Below are 23730 nucleotides of genomic sequence, written 5' to 3' on the forward strand. Positions count from 1 at the left end.
CCAGCTCATCACAGAGGGAGAGGGACACAGCTTCATCTCGCTCTGCGTTCGCCATCTTTCTCGAATGCCTGAGTTTGTTGTGTTTGGCAGTGAAGACGTCAACAGGAAGTGGCTCTGTTAGCGATAGCTGAAATGGGGACAGCGCCACCTATCGTACCGGGGTATGACATGCTTTGTGCCAGTGATTCCATTTATTCACCGCCATATATCCAAGGATAATTACCCTCAGATAAGGAGTATAACCCAACTATAGCTATAATCGAGCTAATCTCATCATGTAAACCCACTGTGTGATAGCTGACAGGTACCGACAGGCCAAGAGTTATGTTGCATAGGTTGTTCCATCCATTTATTATCTTATTCGAGGTCGGGTCACGGAGGCAACAGGTCCAGAATAAAAACCAGGCATCCCTCTACCCTATGACACTCTCCAGTTCCTCCTGGGGAACCCTAAGTATTTCTAGGCTAGATGGGATATAAAATCCCTCCAGGGAATTCTAGGTCTGCCCTGGGGCCTTCTCCCAGTTGGACATGCCTGAAAAAACTCCAAAGGGATACTACCAGGAGGCATCCTAACCAGATGAACCACCTCAGCCGACTCCTTTCTATGTGGAGGAGCAGCGGCTCTACTCCAAGCTCCCTCCGGATGGTGGAGCTCCTCCCTCTATCTCTAAGGTTGGGCCCAGCACCCCTCTGCAGATGAGGAAACTCATGCAGCTGCTTCATAGGGTGCATTCCAACTATAGAGGGGTGTACACTTCTCAGCCTCCCTGCGAAAGTTCATTCCAGGGTGCCAGAGAGAAGAATCCAGCAGACTGTCAGATTGTCAGTTCTAATTTCTTGGTGGAGCCAAGGACCGAAGGATTTTCTGTTTTGTCAGCCTCGGGTTGGATCGCTGTTTTTTGGTAGATGATATGGTCTTGTAGCTTTATTAAACCAACCTTCAGCAGCCAATATGGTTATTTTCAGGAGGGGCTCAGAGTAGTCGCCTCACTGCACCAAAAAGAGCCAGTTGAGGTGGTTCATGCATCCCATCTTCCTTCTTCTTGGACGATAAGACCTTGGGGCAGACCCTAGACCTGCTGGAGAAACAACATCTCAGCCGGCTTGAAACAGCTCCGTGTCCCCAGTCTGCAGGAGGAGGCTGGAGAGAGGGAGGTTTGGGGATCTCTGCTTACAGAACCGTTGCCCCTATGACCCGGATAATGAACAGAACATTGATAGATGAAGGAGGGATGTTTACAATTGTGGTTTCCTGGAAGGTAAAATGGCAACATGTTTTCCTGTCAGCTGTACTGAAATATCCCTGGTACCACGTGTATATTATATCGGGGCACTGAACATTTCTTCTATTTTACATCTACAAGTTTCCATTTGTGTTTGTTTTCTGTTTGTAGGACAGAAGGATTCCTCTCAAAGCTCACGAAACGGATCAGGGGTGAACAGAGCCCCTACAGTGGACACTTTGAAATTGTCAGACGAGATGGTTCTGTGGTTCCGGTGTATTCAGAGGGTCAGAACTGCCTGTATCATGCTGTTGCCCAGGCAACCCGTAGGAACTCAGCTGATCTGAAACAGGAGGCGGTGATCCTTCGTAACGAAGTCAAACATTCTGTGAGTTCTTAATACACTTAATATGAGTGAAATGTTAAGGTTTCTTTATTTGTAAGATACCAATAATTCTTCAAGAAATAACACATTTGTAATCTGAAAGAAACATGGATTGATTGCTTTGTTTGTGTCCATCTCTCAAAAACATTCAAACACTCACATGTACAAACAGGCTACATACAGAGGCATCCGTACTATTTAATGAAAGGAAGAGCTGTGTTTTAGGACAAATGTCTGTCATAAAAAGACAAGCTACTGTACTGTATCCTGTCATGTTTCAGTCTTACTACCAGAGTTGGAAGCACCTAATCTTTTATCGTCTCTCAGCTCCAACAGGACAAGTCCAGATATGCAGCGGTTCTGAAGCTGCAGAGAGGTTATGAGGAAACAAACAAGTCACCTCTAAAATATACCATCGCTGGAGGAGGAAGGAAGACACAACATGAGGCCAAAGAACTGTTTAAAGACAGACTGAACATGTCTACGATGGAAGATTTACCTGAAAAAGATCTCTCTATTATCAAAACCTACAATCTTGGTTTGATTGGAAAGTTTATCGAGTAAATTCATTTTAATTGAGCAACATTTTATGTGTTAAACATACAGCTTTTCTAAACAAATTTCCAATACATCGCACACCGTAAACTTATCATGTCAATGCTGTTTTTTCCAAAGTGTAAAAGGGGTCCGGAAGGCAAATGGATCTACAAACATCAACAGCGATAACAACAACAGCTCCCCTGTGAATGCAGACCACATCCCACCTATAAATACCTTTCAGAAGGCTCAGAAAATGTTGGACAGGCCTGAGAACAAAGTCCTAAAAGAAAAGCTGAGAAAGGATCATGCAGGACTTTATTCAATGATTGATGGAAAAGGAAACCGTGGGCTGTGCAGAGAGGTTCTTACACAACACCACAAACTGGCCCTGACCACGGGCAACAGCAGGGAGTCCAATAAAGTCAGGTAAGAGTAATCCTCTTCTGGGTTGAACTGAAATGTTCTCTCTCTGAATAGTTTCTTTTCTTGCTGTTTCCAGGACAAAGCTCGCTGAAGTTCTTCTGAGTGGAGATGAAGTTAAACTGATGAAGATGTCGATGATTGTGGCCAATCCAGAGATGTCCCAGTCTCTCAGAAGGGATGCAGGTGTGTTAAGAAGTGATTTAAAGTTGCTGATGAACATGTGTAAATGCCAACATGACAGCTTGCTGCACAGCAGCTGCTAAGTGGTTTCTCACTGGTGAAGTACAAGGAATAAGGTACAAAGACAGGAAGGCAGCATCTCTGGGAATCAGGCCTCGATGGGGAACACCTGAACCGAGAGTTGAGACAACTAAAGAAACTATGTGAGGCAAATTAAACCCTAAAGAGGCAACTAGTGAATCTTTGTTCTCCAGTAAAGCTGTGAAACAGTCAGTATTTCTGATGGAAGCCTTTGTATAAATGGAATGACTCTTCACAACAGAAAAGAGTGGAAATCTTGGGGATACAGTATCACAGTCAGAGCTGAAAGGACATCTATACGGAACACATGTTGATGGAGAAAGAGACATTCAGACAGGTATTTCATCAGCTGGACCACCAAATGAGCAGCCACAGAAACAGATGAGAGAGCCCTCCAAAGTGGAGGGAGAACACAGTAAAGAGGGCAACGACATCTTTAGCTCCAGGGCCTAATAGCGTTTTTTTTTTTTTAAATAATTGTTCATTCTTATTGTTTTGCTGTAGCTATTGTATACAGCTATTGTGAGTCGATAGTCCTACACCAGACCATCATGGCAACATCCAGTGAGGCAGCACAGAGCCATCAGAGGCTCTGGCTGAATAGGAAGGACCCAGCTGGGTGGATGCTGCACCTTAGAAGATGGTCTGCTCAGTGACACTATGGGAGAAGACCATCGGCCCTCATCATATCCTGCATGACTGAGATATTTATAGGTTTTTGTTTGATAGATTTACCTCACTTGTTTTTAGTTGTTATTGAATATTTACAAATTGTTTACCACAAGAATGAAAATCGTGAAACTGACTTCATCACAATTCATTTCATCTTCATCCAGATAAAAACATGTTTTAGTAATCATCAGTAACACTCCCAACCATGAGGTCATTATGTTTAACATCTGTCAGGGTGATGGCAACAAGAGGTTGATTTGACATGAAACTAATTCTGCTTTCTTTGAACATGAATTCTCCAGGTATCACTCGATGCAACAAAGGACCTGATATTTTGTCCAGAGAAGCGACCAGGGAGTACCACAGAATTGGAGACCACCTGTTGGTGAATGAATACCACAAGATGGGAGTCATAAACGGAAGGGCAGCAGAAAGTCTTCTGCAGTGGCATGAAGTCCAACTCTACTCCAAGAATACAGCAGAATATCACGAACTCCTGGATGTGCTGAGACCAAAACGATTATGAAAACAACATCTGACCGGTTAAAGCGCTTTTTATGTGCAGCCGCAGTCAAACAGCTGGACACACCTGACAATTAAAAATGAATGGGTAGGAGTTAAACCCAATACGCCTGTCCATTAAAAATTAATGGATAGGAGTTAAACCCAATACGCCTGTCCATTAAAAATGAATGGATAGGAGTTAAACCCAGCACGCCTGTCCATTAAAAATGAATGGATAGGAGTTAAACCCAGCACGCCTGTCCATTAAAAATGAATGGATAGGAGTTAAACCCAGCACGCATGTCCATTAAAAATTAATGGATAGGAGTTAAACCCAGCACGCCTGTCCATTAAAAATTAATGGATAGGAGTTAAACCCAATACGCCTGTCCATTAAAAATGAATGGGTAAGGGTGAAACCCAACACGCCTGTCCATTAAAAATGAATGGATAGGAGTTAAACCCAATATGCCTGACCATTAAAAATTAATGGATAGGAGTTAAACCCAATACGCCTGTCCATTAAAAATGAATGGGTAAGGGTGAAACCCAACACGCCTGCCAATTAAAAATGAATGGGTAAGGGTGAAACCCAATACGCCTGTCCATTAAAAATGAATGGGTAAGGGTGAAACCCAACACGCCTGCCAATTAAGAATGAATGGGTAAGGGTGAAACCCAACACGCCTGTCCATTAAAAATGAATGGATAGGGGTTAAACCCAATACGCCTGTCCATTAAAAATGAATGGGTATGGGTGAAACCCAACACTCCTGCCAATTAAAAATGAATGGGTAAGGGTGAAACCCAACACGCCTGACCATTAAAAATTAATGGATAGGAGTTAAACCCAACACTCCTGCCAATTAAAAATGAATGGGTAAGGGTGAAACCCAGCACGCCTGCCAATTAAAAATGAATGGATGGGAGTTAAACCCAACACGCCTGCCAATTAAAAATGAATGGATAGGAGTTAAACCCAGCACGCCTGTCCATTAAAAATGAATGGATAGGAGTTAAACCCAATACGCCTGTCCATTAAAAATGAATGGATAGGAGTTAAACCTAATACGCCTGTCCATTAAAAATGAATGGATAGGAGTTAAACCCAGCACGCCTGTCCATTAAAAATGAATGGATAGGAGTTAAACCCAGCACGCATGTCCATTAAAAATGAATGGATAGGAGTTAAACCCAGCACGCCTGTCCATTAAAAATGAATGGGTAAGGGTGAAACCCAACACGTCTGACCATTAAAAATTAATGGATAGGAGTTAAATTCAATACGCCTGTCCATTAAAAATTAATGGGTAAGGGTGAAACCCAACACGCCTGCCAATTAAAAATGAATGGGTAAGGGTGAAACCCAACACGCCTGCCAATTAAAAATGAATGGGTAAGGGTGAAACCCAACACGCCTGCCAATTAAAAATGAATGGATAGGAGTTAAACTCAACACACCTGACCATTAAAAATGAATGGGTATGGGTGAAACCCAACATGTCTGTCCATTAAAAATGAATGGGTATAGGTGAAACCCAACACGTCTTTCTATTCAAAATTAAAGTGTAGGGGTTAAACCCAACATACCTGTCCATTAAAAATGAATGGGTATGGGTGAAACCCAACATGTCTGTCCATTAAAAATGAATGGGTATGGGTTCAAATGGGTTTTACATGGTGTTTAAAAGTTTAATCACTAGGATACAGATTATGGTTGGATGTATGGCAACCAGTATGAGCCAAAAGTCAAAGTAAGGTTTAATTGATTCAAACAAGCTTTTTTAACACTACATCAGTAATATCACAGATTTTCAGCCTGTATTCTTTATATTTGCTTGTAAACTTTATAACTTTGTTCCATCGTGGGCGATCCTTCGTATTAATCATTAAAAAGTTTTTTCTTCTTCTTTAGACAAATGAATGGAGAGTTTCTTCAGGTTTATCGTAGTCTGTACACTGGTTTAAGTTGCACAATAAATAAATGAACTGCTGCTGCTGTAAAATCTACTAGTTTCTGTGTATTTTTTTACTGCTTTTTTTACCGTATTTTAAGGTGAAGTTGCCGCTATATTAATGTATGTTTCGGATTTTTTTACAGTATAGAAAGTTCCTTCGTCAGACCAAACACATCTCAGCAGCCAATGAGAGACCTGAACGTTTCCAGGAATCTGTTCTTCAGATCAGAAAGCTGTGTGGCGTTCAGGAATCAGATTTCACTCCAGGAGAAGAAGAACATCTGTCCCTTAACGCTTCTCAGACCGAAGAAGGACGATTACGGCAGAAACAGGCGTCACTTTTACAGCTTTGATCGCTTCGGGTAATTGATCAGAGCCAATCAGAGCAGAGCAGACAGAGCAGGAATTTACGGACTAAGCAGCACCTGTAGCTGGATCTGACATGAATCTTTCCGTCCTCATCTAACAGCTGCATCAGTAACCCGAGCAACTCAGCCGTCCGATCCTCAGCACCAACACTGAGGGCCCAAATGGGCCAGGAGAGAAGTGTTATTTTACTCTGGAATCAGTGTGGGTCACAGGGATAATCGAGCTCATAGCTTTGAGTATTGATGATTTTCAGCTGCAGCATATCAGTAAAGTTGATGTTAGATGTTAAAGTTCATGTTAGAAAAAGCTCAGAAGTTCTCAAAAATAGTATTCTGTTATAACAAAATACAACCAGGAGAAAACAGGAGTCCAAAATAAAGTTAAAGCAGGGTGCAATTATTTAGCCAACACTGAAAAACAGGCCAAACTTGGGCAGGGAGAAAGCCTCGGGGCAATCTGATTCTTTGTCTCTGGGCTTCACCTTTTATTAGCTAAGTGGCCCCTCCTGATCCTGTCCATTTATTATTTATTCCCCCTTTGTCCAAAACACTAATATGACCAAATATCCAAAACTATCCGTGTACACTTCCAGTTTTTTTTTTAAAACTAGGCTGAGGCAGCCAGAGGGAGGAGCCAAGCTGCGGGAAAAGAAACTGTTCAGCTTCAGGACCATCACAGAGAAACAGGCTGGAAACTACAGACATGACCAGCAGAATGTCACGTTAGGACACTGGTAGAAGTTTTCCTGCAAAAAAACAGGAAACATCTGTCAGCAGCATCAAATTACCGTAAAATTAACATCTTTCTACTGTTACTGAAAGTTACAGCTTTGTACTGTAAATGAAAAATACAGTATGAACTGGTTTTTAAAATTACTTTCACAGTATTTTACAATTAAATGACTATTTAGTTTGTATAATTTATACATTTTAATAAACTATGTAAAAAAACTAAATTAAGACATGAATAGTCAAATGATTGCATACAATTAAAGTCACTTTGTTAAGAAAAACATGTTAATAGATGTCACAAAATCTCATGGCTGCAAGCAGATGGTGATCCATAATGAAATAAAATATATATAAAATAATAAAATCACTCCAACCCCTGTTCTCCCCCTCTATCAGTGCTATCATGCACTGCTGCCTCTGACACAGCTGATCATCCATTCTTTCATGGTGAAGATGGCGCCTTAAGACTGGCAGCCTGTTGCAGCAGAGTTTCTGTTAATTCTTGGTGTTCTTCATGCACTTTAGTGTCTTTTTAAAACGTCTGTTTGATGTTTTACTGTTTAATCTGCATTTTCATCGCCATGGATCCTCTTATTGGGCCATCTTGGCCCTCCTCGCTGCCTCCTGTGGAGCAGTGTTTACATGCACATGCAACCAGCTTTTAGCGCTCTGCAGAACACCTTCCCTGCCTGGAGAGAGACCGGTGATTCCAGAGGGCATCAGACGCCGTGGATGCAGAGCTGGAGCAAAAGTGAAAAGGAGTTGAAGGAGATTTAAATCCTGAGTTCCCTCAGTCATCATGGGAAATGTGAGGTCTTTGTCAGTTAAGATGGACGAGTTGTGGGCACTGATAGAGACTCAGAGGGAGGACCGTGAGCGCTTTCCAAAGACATGGCTGCAGGTGGACCTCACAGACCCTGTTTCACCAAACCGGCTTCAGGACGGTGCAAGCAGACGTTTGGAGGAGCGGTGAGTGGAAAGGTGGAGGGATTGCTGTGTTCATGAATGAAAGATGGTGTAATCCCAAGCATGTTAAGGTTAAGGAACATCTTTAGGCAGGAGTTTGCGTCCGTCCTGTTTGCAGAGAGAGTTCTTCTCTGCTGTACTTGTTGGTGTTCATGTTCCACCATCAGCTGACGGAGCAGTAACATCGCTCAGCTGCAGTCTGGACACCCGGAGGCCATCAGTTATTACTGGAGATTTCAACCACTCCAGTTTGGACTCTACTCTTCCTACTTTTCATCAGTTTGTTAACTGCAACACAAGAGAAAATACAACACTGGACCTTCTGTGTGCAAATGTTAAAGCTGCATACAGAGCCACAGTCCTACCTCCACTCAGCCACTCTGATCAGAATATGGACTGAGGCTGGAAAAATCATGGGACAGAACTGGGAGATGTTTGAGTTGGTGAGGGACAGGAGATCACATCCATCTCATCCTCTCCATGAAACTCTACAGACACAGCGGAGGTCACTCTCCAACAGACTGATTCAGTTCTGCTTCTACAGTGAACGCTTCAGGGAAACATTCCTAACATTCACCATCTCTCTGTTCAACAGCTCACCTCTGCAACAGGTGAACTCACCACTGCAGTCCACATCTGTTTATATTGTTAATACACTGTTAATAACTATGTCAGTTTTATTGCACTGCCACATTTATACAACTTTTAAATCTTCGGACACTCTGTAGATAAAGTTCTATATTTTTAATATATATTTTAAGCTTTTCTGTCATCATTTATTCTTATTGGTTATTCCAACATAATGTTTTGTATAGGTTAGCACCGTCACCTCACAGCAAGAGGGTTTCAGGTTCGATCCCTGCCTGGGGCCTTTCTGTGTGGAGTCTGCATGTTCTCCCCGTGTGTGCGTGGGTTCTCTCCGGGTACTCTGGCTTCCTCCCACCATCCATAAACATGCATGTTAGGTTAATTGGTGACTCTAAATTGTCCGTAGGAGTGAGTGTGAGCGTGCATGGTTGTTTGTCTCGTTTGTCTCTATGTGGCCCTGTGATGCGACCTGTCCAGGGTGTACCCCGCCTTTCGCCCGATGACTGCTGAGAAAGGCTCCAGCCCACCCGCTACCCGATTAACGGACTGTCGGTATAGAAAATGGATGGATGGATGTTTTGTATAAACTACTTTAACTGTTGCATTGTGACTCCCCTGCTGCTTGCTGCCGTCATTGTCATCATGTGGACTGTAACAGATAAACTACGATCATCACTGCCCTCCAGTGGTCACGGTCAGTAACTACAACTCCTCACATACAGTAATACTGATGTTCTCACCAACATTACTCCTCTTACTGCAGGGTTTTGGCTCTAATGTTCATCAGTCTGATAATGAAAGAGTCAACAGAGAGATAACTGACTGATATTAATTGATTAAAGGTTCTTCAGCTTCTTTATTTTCTCGGTTAAGTTCACTCTTTTTAATGTAAAAAAGCTATTTCCAACAGCACTTTGATTTTAGATAGTTTTATCATTTATATTCAGTCTGATTTTATATTTTTAAATGAGATGTGGCTGAAATCTGGAGTTAATTCTCAGCTTTCTGATACCCTCCAAGTTGTGACAGTTTGAACCAGCCAACATTATGTGGCAGAGTGGATTTTTACATGTTTTTAACTCTTTAAACTTTGAACTCTTTAAACTTTGACTTCTACAGAAATATTGTAACTTGTGACATTCACACAGCATGATGGGAATCTCAACCCTCCAACATTAAAGTTCCAGCCATGTAGATTTGTCAGCCCGTCACCACGATGAGAACAGCCGCATTCATTCAGCGCATTCTTGGCTGGAAACTTCTTCCAGCGTGTTATTGGACACCGCTTCTTCACAGTATTCGTGGACTCGCGTCAGGACACGCGCGCATTAAAACATTGTTAAAAGATAAAGAAAATAATTAAATGGATTTTAGTGGTAAATAGTTTCGGCTACAGTTGTTTAGTTCTCTGTGCGGGTGTTCTCAGCTCTTTGAAATGAATCATAGCGCCCTCCGTTGGCTGCAGACAAATCGAAGCAGGTGTTGTGCTACAAATAGTATAAAAGCATCATTTGATGACTTGTTCAGCGTTCACTGGCAAGACTGGAAATAATTAAAATGGTCAAACTAATATATCTAAACTATTCATGTCTTAATACATATCAAATTTCTGCAGTGCGAAGTCAGCGACGAATCTAAGTGATTTTGTCGGTAGCGATCTTGGATCTGCCACCTTTCATGCCTTAATCTCGCAGATTCACGCGAGATTTCACGTGTTAGGACTTTGTTCGGACTTTGTTCGGACCTTGTTCGGACCTTGTTAGGACCTTGTTCGGACCTTGTTAGGACTTTGTTAGGAATTGTTAGGACCTTGTTAGGACTTTGTTCGGACCTTGAACGATTAAGCAGACTCGCTGGGGTAAAAGGGACTGCTAGAACGGCAGAAAATAAAGGGAAAAGAGGGGAAAAAGTAATGTTTTATATGTTCCTACACTAATAAAACTTTCATTTGAATACAATAAACTTAACTTTTAATCTCTTGTCACAATATATTTATTTCACATCACAAAATTTTGCATTACTAAATAATTATGACAACAAATATGGCAACGACTATAAAACTTTACAACTATGCAATTATTAAACTATGAAATTATGACATAGACATTATGTATTCATATTCTGTAATTTACTAAATAACCTCTGTTCCCAGCTGGTACATTTCCACTCTGCTCATACTGCATAGCGAGACAAAACAACTGGGTCAGACAAAACATCTCTATTGGGTTAGATAGGTCTGGTACATTAGATCCACGCCTAAAACAGCACACACACATTGTTTATCACATCCAAAGAACACGACGAGGACAGTAGTTGGCCTGATCATGCTAAAAACTGTCAAGTGTGAGTATAACCTCTGTGAGATAAAGCTGAATATAAATATGAAATGTTTCCGGATATCGGGGCTCGTCCTGACGGATTTCCTGCGGGAGCTCTGGTACTCCGAGTCCAGCTGCAATATACTTTACTATGTGACCACTAATAAATACTTTATTAATAAACGATTTCTCCAGCTTGTTCTTGGGCTTCCGAAAGAATCGGGCTAACACAACTATGATATTAGAAAACTACAACTATTAAGCTATAAAGCTACAAATTCTAAACTAACTATGAAACTATATTTTAAAAAAGGTACTAATCAATTAAAGAATGTTGGGAAAGATTGTGTGGTTATGTTTTTATAGCTCTCTGGGTGTAAAAATAAACTGGATACTTTGGTGAAAATCCACAGCTGATAATTCACTTTACAGGGGAATACATAACAGGTCTAAAATAAGAAGTACAACAGCTGGATATAGGATGAGGGCGGTGGTGTAAAGCGAGTGGGAGGGAACTAACTGTCTCGAGAGCACATTTATCCGGGAGTCACCTTGTCTTCGTTTTGGGTTGTGTGACCACTCTCTTAGCTCCAGCAACAAATGAATACTTTGCGCCATGGCCGAGTGATGCCGACATGCTTTCAAATATGGAAAAGTGTATCGACGAGGATGGGATTCGAACCCACGCGTGCAGAGCACAATGGATTAGCAGTCCATCGCCTTAACCACTCGGCCACCTCGTCGTGTGATACGTCCACTTCCATATGCAGGTACCTGTAAATGCCGTATTAGGGTTATGTCAATGGTGTATATTAATATAATGGATACCATATTCTTCTATACGACTACAAACGACCACACGTGATGGTTTTCACGCATAATCCTTGTTTAATCCTGTCACAAAACTACGGAGAACAGTAGGTTGAAACGTCCAGCTCAGCAGCTTGGTGATTGGTCACATTTTAAATCAACCACGAAATACGGCCTCTGATTGGTTCTAGGGGTGGCTCGTGCTCTGAATGAATACAGGAAGTGAACAGCGTGAGACTGCATTTTGACGTTTGCCTGAGACCCGCTAACAGATTTTAGGTAATCAATTGCTAAATTAACTCTCACCTACATACCTATGAATTAAGTTTTAAGTAGAACCCAATACGTACATGAATTGCTGGCGTTGTAATTGAAATCTAAGGTTAGCTTACAGAAGTTGTGGCAGAGTGTGCTCTACGCACTCTGCAGCCGTTAGCATGCACGCTAGAAGCTATTGTTACTTAGTTAACATTTACTTAAACATGCAGTTTAACTCTGGTCCTGCTGATTGTGGGCTTCTGATTTTAAAAGCGATAGTACACGCCGTGATTTTTAACACATGAGCCTGACTTACTCATCTGTAACTAGTCTTAAGTAAAAGTGAAACAGAAAAACGAGCTTCCACACTAATTGCTTGCTGTTGAATTCCTGCCACGGTTCAGTATCTGCTGTCCCAAAAACCTTTATTTTCTGCATGAGTTTAATTATTATTTGTTTGCGTTCCTTCAATTGCTTCTTGAGTATTTAAAAAGTCAATTCATCAACAGAGCCTGCTGATATACACGGGTGTGTGCCTGTGGTGAAGCAGTTGTCAGGCAGAGGGGCTTTTAGTTCACCACAAAGCAATTAAAGACCCATGCTTTAGGCCAGTAAAATCATTTTACGTTTTATAGGCTAACTGGTTAGTTATAACAAACTATCAACCGAATTATTGAATGGAAAAAAATACATCCCAGAGCCCTGTTGAATAGATTTGCAACAAATTATGCTAAAATAAATAGATAAATTAATGACTTAATTGGATTTGTGAGTGAGCATGTGCAAAACTCAACTATTAAGTTTAACGCAGGTGTGTTTGACGGCTGCGCTCTTTTGTTTTACGTGTTTCTCTTGTTGAAGTACCATCCGCATCTTAACTGTCAGCTCATTTATTTTAAAGTTTCCTTGTGCTGGAGCCTGGCAGCGGCTCAGTTCTTCTGTTGTTGGTTTCATGGCGGTCGTGGTTTCAAACGGCTCTGTGCATTACTGCCACCTTGTGGTAGTATTGACGTATTACTACCAGCTGCCGGTTAAATCAGTCAGTAGCTTTTGTACAGAGGCATTAACTTGTTTTAGAGAATTTAATCTGATTTCCTGTAGTTAATTGACTTTTCTTGTCCTATCCCTAATGACAACAGAAAAATGTCTATAATACCATGAAAATGAGCCGTTAGCCTGACTATAAGGCAGTTTTCAAACTGTAAAAATCTCATATTGCATCAGAGCCACTGATTAACACGACAGCTTGTCATAGATTACACTTACATGTAAATCATTAGCATTTTTGTAACATTTGAATAAAAGCAATAAAAAGAAAGCAACTTCTCACTGTTTTGCCAGTGGTCAGAATGTGTTGTGTACAAGCTGTTCTTCTCTGCTCAACCTGCCCAAAGCAGACAGGTGTGCAAATACCTCCTGGAGCCCACGGTGGAGGGGGAGAAAAAGAAGTGCACGCATATTGATTTAATCTTTCAGTCTCTTTCCCTTTTTATTTCACATTTGTGTTAATACTGACCCGGTTCAGTCAGTTGCCTCAACCCACTTTACCTCCTCTCAGTACCTTAGTGTTGAACTTCAAGGTCAAGATGGTGGACTCACAGTACTACCTCCCAAATGACATTGGCGTCTCTGCACTTGACTGTGGCGAAGCCTTTCGTCTGCTGTCGCCTCAGGAGAAGATGTATGCCCACTACCTGTCACGCGCTGCTTGGTACGTTGTCAACACTGCTGACGAGAGCGAAATCGGCACCAGTATAAAAATATGTTGATTTACGTGACGTTTCTGAGCATTTGCATGGACTTTGTCTGTCTTAGGTACGGGGGCCTGGCAGTGCTGCTGCAAACGTCCCCGGAGTCTGCAGACATCTTCGTCCTGCTGCAGAGAATCTTCAGGAAGCAGACGCCGGCCCAGCTGGAGCAGGTCGCTACAGTAGCTGGACTCAACGCTGAGGAGTACCAGGTACACCGTCTTCCAGCCTATGTCTGCAACCGCAGATGCATGTCGTGGTATTCATTGTGACATATTCTCATCCGTGTGCTCTGCTTAGGCCTTCCTGGTGTATGCAGCGGGTCTGTATGCAAACATGGGCAACTACAAGTCTTTTGGAGACACCAAATTCATTCCAAATCTGCCAAAGGTGAAACACCCTGAAATGCTGGGTGTAAATCCAATGCTTTGTAATCAGTTTTAACAGGACGAGGACGACTTTAAGTCTGGTGTGTCCGTGGTGTGTTTGTCCAGGAAAAGCTGGAAGCTCTGGTTAAGGCCAGCCAAGCATTTCAGGACCAGCCTGCTGAGATGGAGGCTCTGTGGAGCAGCTGCTCGTGTCTCCTCTACTCGCTGGAAGACAGACAGAAACAGCTGGGGCTGGGCAACAAGGTGGGATTTTACAGCATGTAGCACAGAGTTCGGGGCATCTTTAAGCCGATATTAATATTCTTTCGTGCACTGCAGAGACGACTCAACGCCTTTTCTAATTTTCGAGACACTAAACTCAAATGGGGAACAGTGAACCCCATTAAAGCATGTTTTTTTTTTCCTTTTTTTGCAGGGAATTACCGCCTATTTCTCAGGAAACTGCTGTTTGGAGGATGCTGAGCTTACTCAGAGGTTCCTTGACTCAAAAGTAAGCCAATCGACACCCGAAGTGCATATTCTAATCTCCGATATTCTGTTTCTCTTATCATAATATTGCACCTGTTACTTTTTCTCTTCCGTCATCTCTTTTTGTCACTTTGGATTAGCCCTTTTAATGCAACTCTCACTGAGCTCATTCTTGTGGTTTGTCTCCAGAAACTGTCTGCCTACAACACGCGTCTCTTCAAGAAGGACAACGGAGGGAAAGCCTGCTATGAGGTGCGCTTGGCTTCAGCTGTGCAGAAAGGTCAGAACAGGAGTGAAATAGCACTGCAGACAAACACGGCATCCAAAACATAGCTTCAGCGTAGACTCTCGTGCTCCACAGACTGTGCAGTGGATGGAGAGAGCGAGTCCTGCTGCGGCAGCTTCAGCTTCGAAGACAAAGAGTTCATTGTGAAGAGGGGAGACTATAGTCCTCTGATGGAGAAAGTCTGCCATAACCTGCAACAAGCTGAGGTGAGAGGGCGAAGAAAGCATCTGGACATGATGCTGAAGCTCAGTTAGTTTTCTTTTAGATGTTTAGAGCAGCAGCAGCAACTGTGACATTGTTAGACTGGTTATAACTGCTAATAACATTAAGATTTTACCCAAAAAAAGTAGAAACCACGACACAAAGGCAGCATGAGGGGATCCGCTCAAAGGGATTTTCCAGTTAAGAGCTTTTTCTGGTTATTGACTCGTTTACTCTGTGTTTGACAGGCTTATGCTGCTAATGAGAACCAGAGGAAGATGCTGGAAGAGTACAGGCGCAGCTTCACCTTTGGTTCTGTTGACGCCCACAAAGAGGGCTCACGCTACTGGATCAAAGACAAGGGACCGATCGTCGAGAGGTGAAGCACTGCACATAAACTGTTGGCTGGTCCAGAGACACATCTGATGGAAGATCACGCTCATGCCTCTGTTTCGCCTCTTCCAGTTATATAGGTTTCATAGAGAGCTACAGAGACCCCTTTGGCTCCCGAGGAGAGTTTGAAGGTAACTACCAGGCTGATCAGAAACAGTGATATTGTGTTTTTTCAGGATTCGATCCCGTGGGACACTTTCGGTTTCTGTTGCCTTGAGCTGAGAACTTGGTCTGGCTGCTTGAAAGTGCGACTGAAACTGTTACTGTTTACTAAAAACGATGCAATGCTGCGCAGCGGTAAACGTGTACTTCTCCCTCTTCTGGAACTCATGGAGCAGTGATTCTGGTTTGATCTGGAAGGCGTAAATAAAGAGCTATTCATGACATTTAGAAGTTAATGTCTGCACTCCCAGTTTCCCTTTGAGTCTTTAAAAGAAGGATCAGAGTAGTAGATTAATGATGTCATGGTTGTGATGTCATGTCTAGGTTTTGTTGCCGTTGTGAACAAGGCGATGAGCGAGCGTTTTGCCAAGCTGGTGAGCTCGGCGGAGGTGTTGCTTCCTGAGTTACCGTGGCCCCGGGAGTTTGAGAAGGACACGTTCCTCAAGCCAGACTTCACCTCGCTGGATGTTCTCACCTTCGCTGGGAGTGGAATACCGGCTGGCATCAACATCCCCAACTGTACGTACGCTGAGACTCTGAGTGTTGTCTGTTCGTTGCACTTAAAAACAACGTGGGCGTGTTTTTGCTTCTAGACGATGACATCAGACAGTCGGAGGGCTTTAAGAATGTGTCGCTAGGCAACGTGCTGGCTGTAGCCTACGCTACGAAGAAAGAGAAACTCACCTTCCTTGAGGAGAAAGACAAGGTGGCGTGTGCAGCCTTCACAGCAGCTGTTGTGTCCTTTGGGGGTTGCAGAATTGTACGTCATCCTGTGTTTTTGCTGTAGGACCTGTTCATCAAATGGAAAGGTCCATCCTTTGAGGTGCAGGTTGGACTTCATGAGCTGCTGGGCCATGGAAGCGGCAAGCTGTTTGTCCAGGTCTGTCAAACTCTCCCATGAACAACCTGAGCAGCTGGTGTTGAAGCAGCACTTTATGCCTCCTTGTTGCCTTTCTGTTTAATGAACTCTTTCCTCAGGATGACAGCGGAAAGTTCAACTTTGATCAGAGCAAAGTGATCAACCCGGAGACCGGGGAACCGGTGAGTTTGCTTCTCTCTGAACTATGAATACGACTCGTTTTAGCTGTGTTCGGGCGGTGAAAACGGACTTTATCTTTCAGGTGTCCAGTTGGTATCGGGGCAGTGAGACGTGGGACAGTAAATTCTCTACGATTGCCTCTTCTTATGAGGAATGCCGTGCTGAATGTGTTGGACTCTATTTGTGTCTAAACAAACAAGTGCTCAGGTATTGCACGTCATGTGAAGCAGCATGAAGACTCTGGATGCAAATGCATGTATCACTTAGGAAGGGAAGAATTCGGATTTAGACAAGAAAATAAAGGATATTAACATTAAAATGGCTCTGGAATACATGACCAGGGTTTGGTGTCATCTAAAAATCCTGTTTGACACTTTTCTTCTTCTGGGAGAATACTTTTGGGATCATTTAGGGAGCCTTAACTACTTTTAGTTGTAGTTCAAATACTGAGCCAGGAAAAAACTCCCAAAGAAAATATCTTGTATAGTATATCGATGCCATTGAGTTCCTTCTTCTAGGCCCTTTTAAAGAGGAGAACCGGTTAAATGAGTCTTTTCTATGTGTGTCGCAGTATTTTTGGCCATGAAGGACAGGATGCAGAGGATGTGGTTTACATCAACTGGCTGAGCATGGTCCGAGCAGGACTGTTGGGTCTGGAGTTCTACACTCCTGAGAGTAAGAGCTGGAGACAGGTAATACATCTACTTAAAGTGTCACTGGACTCTTTCACTCGACTATTTCAGTTGCAGAGAACCTCTCAGATACACTGAGTTTGATGAATAGTATTTATAGGGAAAGTACAGACTGCTAAGACGTGTCTGTGCTGGTTTATAGTTGAGCTTACAGTGAGTGAAAGTCAGTGTTTCAGCTGACCTGTGCATGGATGTCTGTTTGCCTCAGGCTCACATGCAGGCCCGTTTCGTCATCCTGCGTGTTCTGCTGGAGGCCGGGGAGGACCTGGTGGGCCTGGAGGAAGTGACCGGCGAGGATGGCAAGCCTGACGCACGGATCACTCTTAACCGCAGCAAGATCCAGACTGTGGGCAAGAGCGCCATCCACAGGTTCCTCTGTAAACTGCAGGTACGTGCATTAGCTGTGGGAAAAGGTTCTGGAAACAGAAAGCAGCTTAATTAAATGCCACTGGTCCTTTTTTAAAATGAAAATTAAAGGTTGAAATTAGTATTTGAGGGAGTCATGTGTTAGTTTAAAGAACTGAAGCTTTGAAAATATGAAAACATGTCAATTAAAAAGGGAGTTTATGCAAACAAAAACCAGAGAAAGGAAGGTTGTGCAGTTATCCAGTGAGGAAGGGCTCCATTATTACAACTTAGTGTGTTTTACTTAAAGGGGAACTCTGGTATCTTTAAACCTTATTTCTGGCATGAAATACGTTCATCTGCTCACCGAGAACAGTTTGGTGAAAGTCGGCGTCCTTCAGAAGATATTTAGATAACTGGAGATCCATATAACGGAGTGAACGGGGCTTAGAGGATGCAGCCTCTAAATAAGGCATTATCTGTCTTTATTTCACCAATACTTTAAGAAGAATGAATGAATGAACGTGTGCTATAGCTCTGTTAGCTCATAGCTCTGTTAGCTCATAGCTGCTGTTAGCTCATAGCTCTGTTAGCTCATAGCTGCTGTTAGCTCATAGCTGCTGTTAGCTCATAGCTGCTGTTAGCTCATAGCTGCTGTTATGTGGCTACTTGCAGCTATAGGAGAGCTAACGGAGGGATTTCTACACAGGCACTCTACTGGGACCACTTCATCCACACGCCCCCCTGCAGCACAGTTTATTCACTCCGTGCTCTGTGACAGTCGGCTAACTTCACACAGAGTTTGCTGCTGATAGTTTTGTGCAACATGGCAGGATATTTATCAGATTTTGAATGAATGAACGCGTACTATAGCTCTGTTAGCTCATAGCTGCTGTTATGTGGCTACTTGCGGCTATCGGGGGGGCTTATAGAGGGCTTTCTGAAGTTAAAAATACCAGAGTTCCCCTTTAAACATTGTTGGAAAAACAATAAAGGATAAAAATCCAGTTGGCTTAATGAAAAAGTCATCATGCATCAGCCCTGAAGTTAATCAGAACCTCCAACTTCTGTCTAATCTCAGTAATCCACCTTTGTGTAATAGTCCTTAAACCCAACATGTGGTTCATCTGGTTCCACCCACTCGTAGATCCTCAAGTCAACAGCTGATGTGGAAGGAGGCAGAGCCCTCTACGAAGGTTACTCCGCTGTCAGCGACAGCGGCGCTCACAAGTTCCTGCGTCTGCGCGAGACGGTGCTGCTGAGGAAGGAAGCTCGCAAGATGTTTGTTCAGGCCAACACCAGAGTGAATGGTATGTAGCTGGGGTTCACTTACTTAAATATGAGCTTACAGACGCAAACAGAACGAGTGCAGCGTCCAGTGTTTTGTTCAAGCTTCTGAAACATTTTGCAAACAATCAAAGGATGAAAAAGAGAAAAATGGAGCGTTAAAAGACAGTAATGTTTGAGATTTTAAACTCCCGATCAAACATTCTGCTTCATAAGAACAAAACTCCCGTCTTATCGGCCTCATTTTTCTACGCTTGCTTTCGGAGAAGCTCAAATAAAGTGGAAGGTTGGAGGAGTTTTGAAATGATGAAACCTCTGTTTGTCGTTTCCAGGGGAGAAAGTGGAACTGGTGGAATATGAGGGCAGCGCCGCAGGTTTGATCCGCTCCTTCACTGAGCGTTTCCAAGACGACGCGGAGCCGCTGGAGGCCAGCCTATTGGACCTCAGCAAAAGAGACGCGCCCTGCTGGTGTTGATGGTGGATGGATGACTCCACAGCTGTCCAAAATATCTTCCTTTTTTGTTCGTATGTGGAAGCAAACCGGCTCATAATAAACAACAGAAGCTAAATTCTCTTCTTGAATAAATGCATAAAACTTAAAGCCAGCAGCTGTAGTTTGTCCAGCAACAGTTTGGCTCTTCAGTCATGCTGGTTTCGAGTGAGATCTGTCGAAAATAACGAACAAATGAGCTGATTTTCAACGCTGCGCTCTCTTGGTGGAAAGCATATTTTCTAGTTAAAAGTAGTGAAAACGGTCGATTAAACCAATGAAACATGATCTCTGGGTATAAATCAAATGCACACACATCACAGCTCTTTACAAAGATTCTTTCTATCCAAGATGATGCACCTGAATTGTTCCTTTTTTTTCTTTTCCAGTTGATAATTTGTGGCAAGAATTTACAATAAAATCTTTGTGCAGACTGTTAACTGAAAGGAAAAGTAAGACTGTCCTGTTTTTTTCTGGCATAAAGAAGCGGTGGAGGGCTTCTGCTGCAGTGGAAACTATTTGGAAGAGATGTAAAGGCAAAGCAACACAAATAAAATGTGTTCGATGAGGTCTTCTTGGCGTTTCTTCCTCACTGGACCCATAAAAATAGTGTTTTGGTTAGTTTTTATTGAATCTTCTCACACTGAAATTAACTTTTGAGAACTTTTTAATAGCATGAGAAATATTGAACCCCCCCGCTGTGTCTCAGTAGCTTTGATTTCTATCAAAATGTCCCATTTTGTGTGGAGATAAGTGATCAACTTCAACCAGAAACTGAAAATGAACCTCGACCTTTGGTGGTTTCAGAGGGATGACCCAATTAAAGACAATCCATGCTAATTTAAATTCTAAGAAATGTTTAACTTCAAATGAAACAAAGGCTTCCGGTTAGACTGCTTTATTGTATCTAAAAAACACAGTAAGATATGAGATTTATTTGCTTATGGGGTTTTGTTTATGGGGTAAATCAGGTGTAGTCTCTGCTGCTTCCTCAAGAAAACGGACAGAGCTGCAGCTCTCTTCCCTCTTTTTCTGCAAATCTTCTGTCTCTTCATCCCCACTACTTGTTTCATCCATGCTTGCAGCCTCCTCCTCGCCCCCCCTCGCTGACCTCTGCTGGTCTGGTCCTGGAAAAGATAAAGGGGAGAGAGAGAAGTAGCTCTCGGGGGAAGGAGATGGCGAAATGTTGGGTGAATCCTGCGGTGAGAGGGAAAAAGGAACCCTGGGAGATAAAGATGGAGACTGGTAAGGCGAGAGGGAGGGAGAAGCAGCGGGAGAGTCGCGGGGGGAAAGGGACGGATACATTTTGGGGAAAAGGGGGGGTGCCATGGGAGAAAGAGACGGTGATTGGTAAGGTGAGAGTGAGGGAGTGTTGGGGAGATTGATCACTGGAGATGGCATCATGTAGCCACTTAGAAGATGCTCCATTACTCCAGGTGCGGCCTCATCTTCTCCTGCTCCGGCTTTGCTTTGGCCCTGATCAAGATTCTCCGCCTGGAAGTGAGGAGTTCCTGATGGAGGCTGCTCAGGGTCCTGCGTCTGTTTGTCAGCTGTGCGACTTTCTTTAAATGGACGTTCAGCTGAAAGATCAGCTCCTTGTCTCCCTCCCTGGGCTTTGCGTCTCCCTTTGGTTTTTGGCATAAGAGGTGGAGGAGGTGGTGGAGCAAGCGGAGGTGACAGCATGGTTGACGTCTCTGTGGAAACCCGAATCTTGAGGCTGCGCTTGAACATGCGCCTTCTGGAGAAAGCGTTCTGGGACTGCAAGAAAAGAGGGTTGATGAAACAGAGAGCCCCGAGGCCGGAGCCACAGTCCAGCTCTCTGGGGCTGCGGGTCGTGATCGGGCAGAACTGGTGGAACAGGGTGGGGTTTGGATCCGACTGGTGGGTGGTGCTGTTTGAGTTTGGCGAGGTGTCGAGCAGGTTCTCCGAGTTGGGATGTGGAACTGAGACAGGCTGGGTGGCAGAGCTGGTCTGTGGAGCAGCAGATGTGACAACATCTGGCTTCTTTTCCTCGTCTTTCTTTGGCTTGGGTGCCTCCCGTGGCCCCCGCACATTTAAGTGGGAACTCCAGAATTCTACAAAACAATAAGGTTGTCACTGCAATTATAACATGATTAACAGCAGCTGGGAGGTTATTTCTGCACGCATACCTGCAGTATGTGAGTGACTCATCTATGTTAAGCTCCTCCTAAAAGCCTGATGTCTCGTAAGTTAAGGTTGCAAAATAACGGGTGATTCACCAACCTACTCCCATGTGTGAGATGGACTCGAGCTCTTTGTGCGACGTCGCCTTTGCAATGGCTTCAGGAAGTTCCAGAGGGAAAGGCAACACATCTCTGACACACAGACAACAAATATGATGAGAGCGTCAACACTGGTTCTGGCAGATTAACTGAAGGAGGAAGTGGCCGAGGTAAAAAGACAAAGATTTGAGGAAACAACTGAGGAGGAAGTTTCTTTACCTGCTGACACAGTAAAAGGAAATCAATCTTGGGAGATCCGGAAAGCTGATGGCTGAAGTCTCCAGAGACAGAGCTGGTGACAAAGAAAGCCCCAAAGCGTATAAACAGAGATTATTTTTTAGGATATCTCTTTATATCATTGTGTGTAAAAGCTATACTTTAATCTGCTGGAGCAGTGGTTGGATCCATACTTTTAAAAATGGATTTTCTATCATTACGGCCACTCACTTTCTGTCGTATAATCAGTAAGATGTTTATTATTAGACAGCTTTATAAAGGCTATACATTAGACAGCTTAAATTAGGAAATATGACCCTTCATAGAGTGGGTAGAAATAGTATAAAACACAGAAAGAGACATAATTGTATGGCTATATATTCAAATAGCTGGGGACCTTTTATAAATGTGTTTGTCTCATAATCTGTGTTAAACATGTGTGAACTAACTGCTAATAAACCGGTGGGAGAGTCACCCTTACTGGACTGCTCCTCCCTGATGCCAAACTGCTGAACGAAGGACGGCACGCTGTCATCCGCCAAGCGAACACAGAGCACATTGCGTTGGGATGTGCGAGACTTTCTCACAAGGAATGTCTGCAGAACAACACGGTTAATAGTCTACAGAACAGAGGAAGTGTGGATGGTGGATCATGTGTGCACTTTATGACAAGAAGTGTGCTGTCTGTGCGTGTCGGACCCCAGGAGGCTCCCTCTGCAGTATGTGCAGCGCCGTGGCGGGGTTGATTAACAGCTGAAGCCAGACAGGAACCGTGAGCAGGAGACGGTCCAGTACACTGATGCTCCTCAGGGAGCCGCGCCCCCTCTGATGCCCCAGCAACTTGCGCTCTGAAGACTGGGTGGGCTCCGGAAAGTCATACAGAGGGTCCTCTTGCTGTGCCATCTAAACCACATCAGTAATAATTACATGGTTATTAGCAGTCCTTAAATGACCATGCAGCCCCGTGATCATACAAGTGGTTATAATTTGATGTCTGTGGTTCAGCGTCGGAAGGATAAGACTGCTGCATATGCAGAAGTACACACCTATATAATAAATCTGCCTGGGTTGCAACAGCAAGCCCAGACTTGGTAAAGTGCAGCAGCTCAGACAGAGCTTAAATAAAATGGCAACCTTTAAGAGACTAAGCTTTAAATTGTGGAAACACCAGCGTCACAACACAGTTGGTTGGACGTTAGGATAAAGGCAAAAGTCACAGATAAACGTCTTATTGTGTCATTTTAGATGTTTTTAAATTCTGCAACCACCACATAAAGCGCAGCTGATAGCAGCCGACATGCCTGCATGCATCTGGCTTAGCTGCGTGCATTCCTGTAAACTTTCACATTTCCTATTCAAACCAAGTTGCTCACAGCCTTCCTGCTCTACAGTCACACAACTTCTCTCTTTCAAGGCGTTTGTCCTGCGTAACTCTGAGTTTGAGGTTACGGGATTCTGTATTTCGTTACCTTTCCGCCCCGATCCTTCTTTCCTTCCTTTTTCTTTATCGCCTCCGGCTCCACATTACGATGGCACGCGCTGTGTTCTTCCTCCAACTTTACTACGATAAAAACTCCAGCTCGCTTTTACTTCGGCCTGTCATGACGTGCGCTCACAGCTCCACAGACGTCTTTCGCTCCTCCTTCCTACTCACCTGATCTCACCTGGAAACAAATACTATCGTCCACGTCAGGTGCCAAACTCACGCGTCTGTGGAAAAAAGTCGAACTAATCCAACAACAACAACAACAATGGAAATATA

At 43.4% G+C, this 23730-nt stretch overlaps 3 protein-coding genes and 1 non-coding gene across 5 annotated transcripts; 2 read left to right on the top strand and 2 right to left on the bottom strand.

Moving 5' to 3' along the window:
• Positions 1-1383: 1383 nt before the first annotated feature.
• LOC140280142 (uncharacterized) lies at positions 1384-5888 on the top strand. The gene is made up of 5 exons (XM_072375425.1): positions 1384-1614; positions 1939-2171; positions 2287-2577; positions 2651-2757; positions 3810-5888. The coding sequence occupies exons 2-5, from the start codon at positions 2089-2091 to the stop codon at positions 4031-4033; spliced, it is 705 nt and encodes a 234-aa protein (XP_072231526.1). The 5' UTR covers positions 1384-1614; positions 1939-2088; the 3' UTR covers positions 4034-5888.
• A 5616-nt stretch (positions 5889-11504) lies between these two features.
• dpp3 (dipeptidyl-peptidase 3) lies at positions 11505-20078 on the top strand. 2 transcript variants are annotated; one of them, XM_072375091.1, is made up of 19 exons: positions 11505-11711; positions 13568-13720; positions 13825-13969; positions 14058-14147; positions 14252-14389; positions 14562-14636; positions 14804-14894; positions 14976-15106; positions 15350-15480; positions 15567-15625; positions 15981-16175; positions 16250-16362; positions 16444-16536; positions 16635-16697; positions 16778-16902; positions 17267-17387; positions 17596-17775; positions 18880-19042; positions 19352-20078. In XM_072375091.1, the coding sequence occupies exons 1-19, from the start codon at positions 11542-11544 to the stop codon at positions 19492-19494; spliced, it is 2379 nt and encodes a 792-aa protein (XP_072231192.1). In that variant the 5' UTR covers positions 11505-11541; the 3' UTR covers positions 19495-20078. The 2 variants fall into 2 exon arrangements, with proteins under 2 accessions (XP_072231192.1, XP_072231193.1); XM_072375092.1 differs by lacking the exon at positions 11505-11711 and adding an exon at positions 11949-12030.
• Positions 11603-11684, bottom strand: trnas-gcu (transfer RNA serine (anticodon GCU)). Its single transcript has one exon. It is a non-coding gene; the product is annotated as a tRNA-Ser (tRNA).
• Positions 20079-20442: 364 nt separating the features above from the next.
• Positions 20443-23709, bottom strand: LOC140280306 (uncharacterized). Its single transcript, XM_072375604.1, has 6 exons — positions 23438-23709; positions 22668-22871; positions 22450-22564; positions 21972-22044; positions 21754-21845; positions 20443-21584 (listed from the first exon to the last, which is right to left on the bottom strand). The coding sequence occupies exons 2-6, from the start codon at positions 22869-22871 to the stop codon at positions 20443-20445; spliced, it is 1626 nt and encodes a 541-aa protein (XP_072231705.1). The 5' UTR covers positions 23438-23709.
• Positions 23710-23730: the final 21 nt, after the last annotated feature.

The sequence above is a fragment of the Leuresthes tenuis genome, unplaced genomic scaffold (assembly GCF_036924035.1).
Source record: "Leuresthes tenuis unplaced genomic scaffold, fLeuTen1.0.hap1 SCAF_21, whole genome shotgun sequence".
NCBI classification, from domain to species: Eukaryota; Metazoa; Chordata; class Actinopteri; order Atheriniformes; family Atherinopsidae; genus Leuresthes; species Leuresthes tenuis.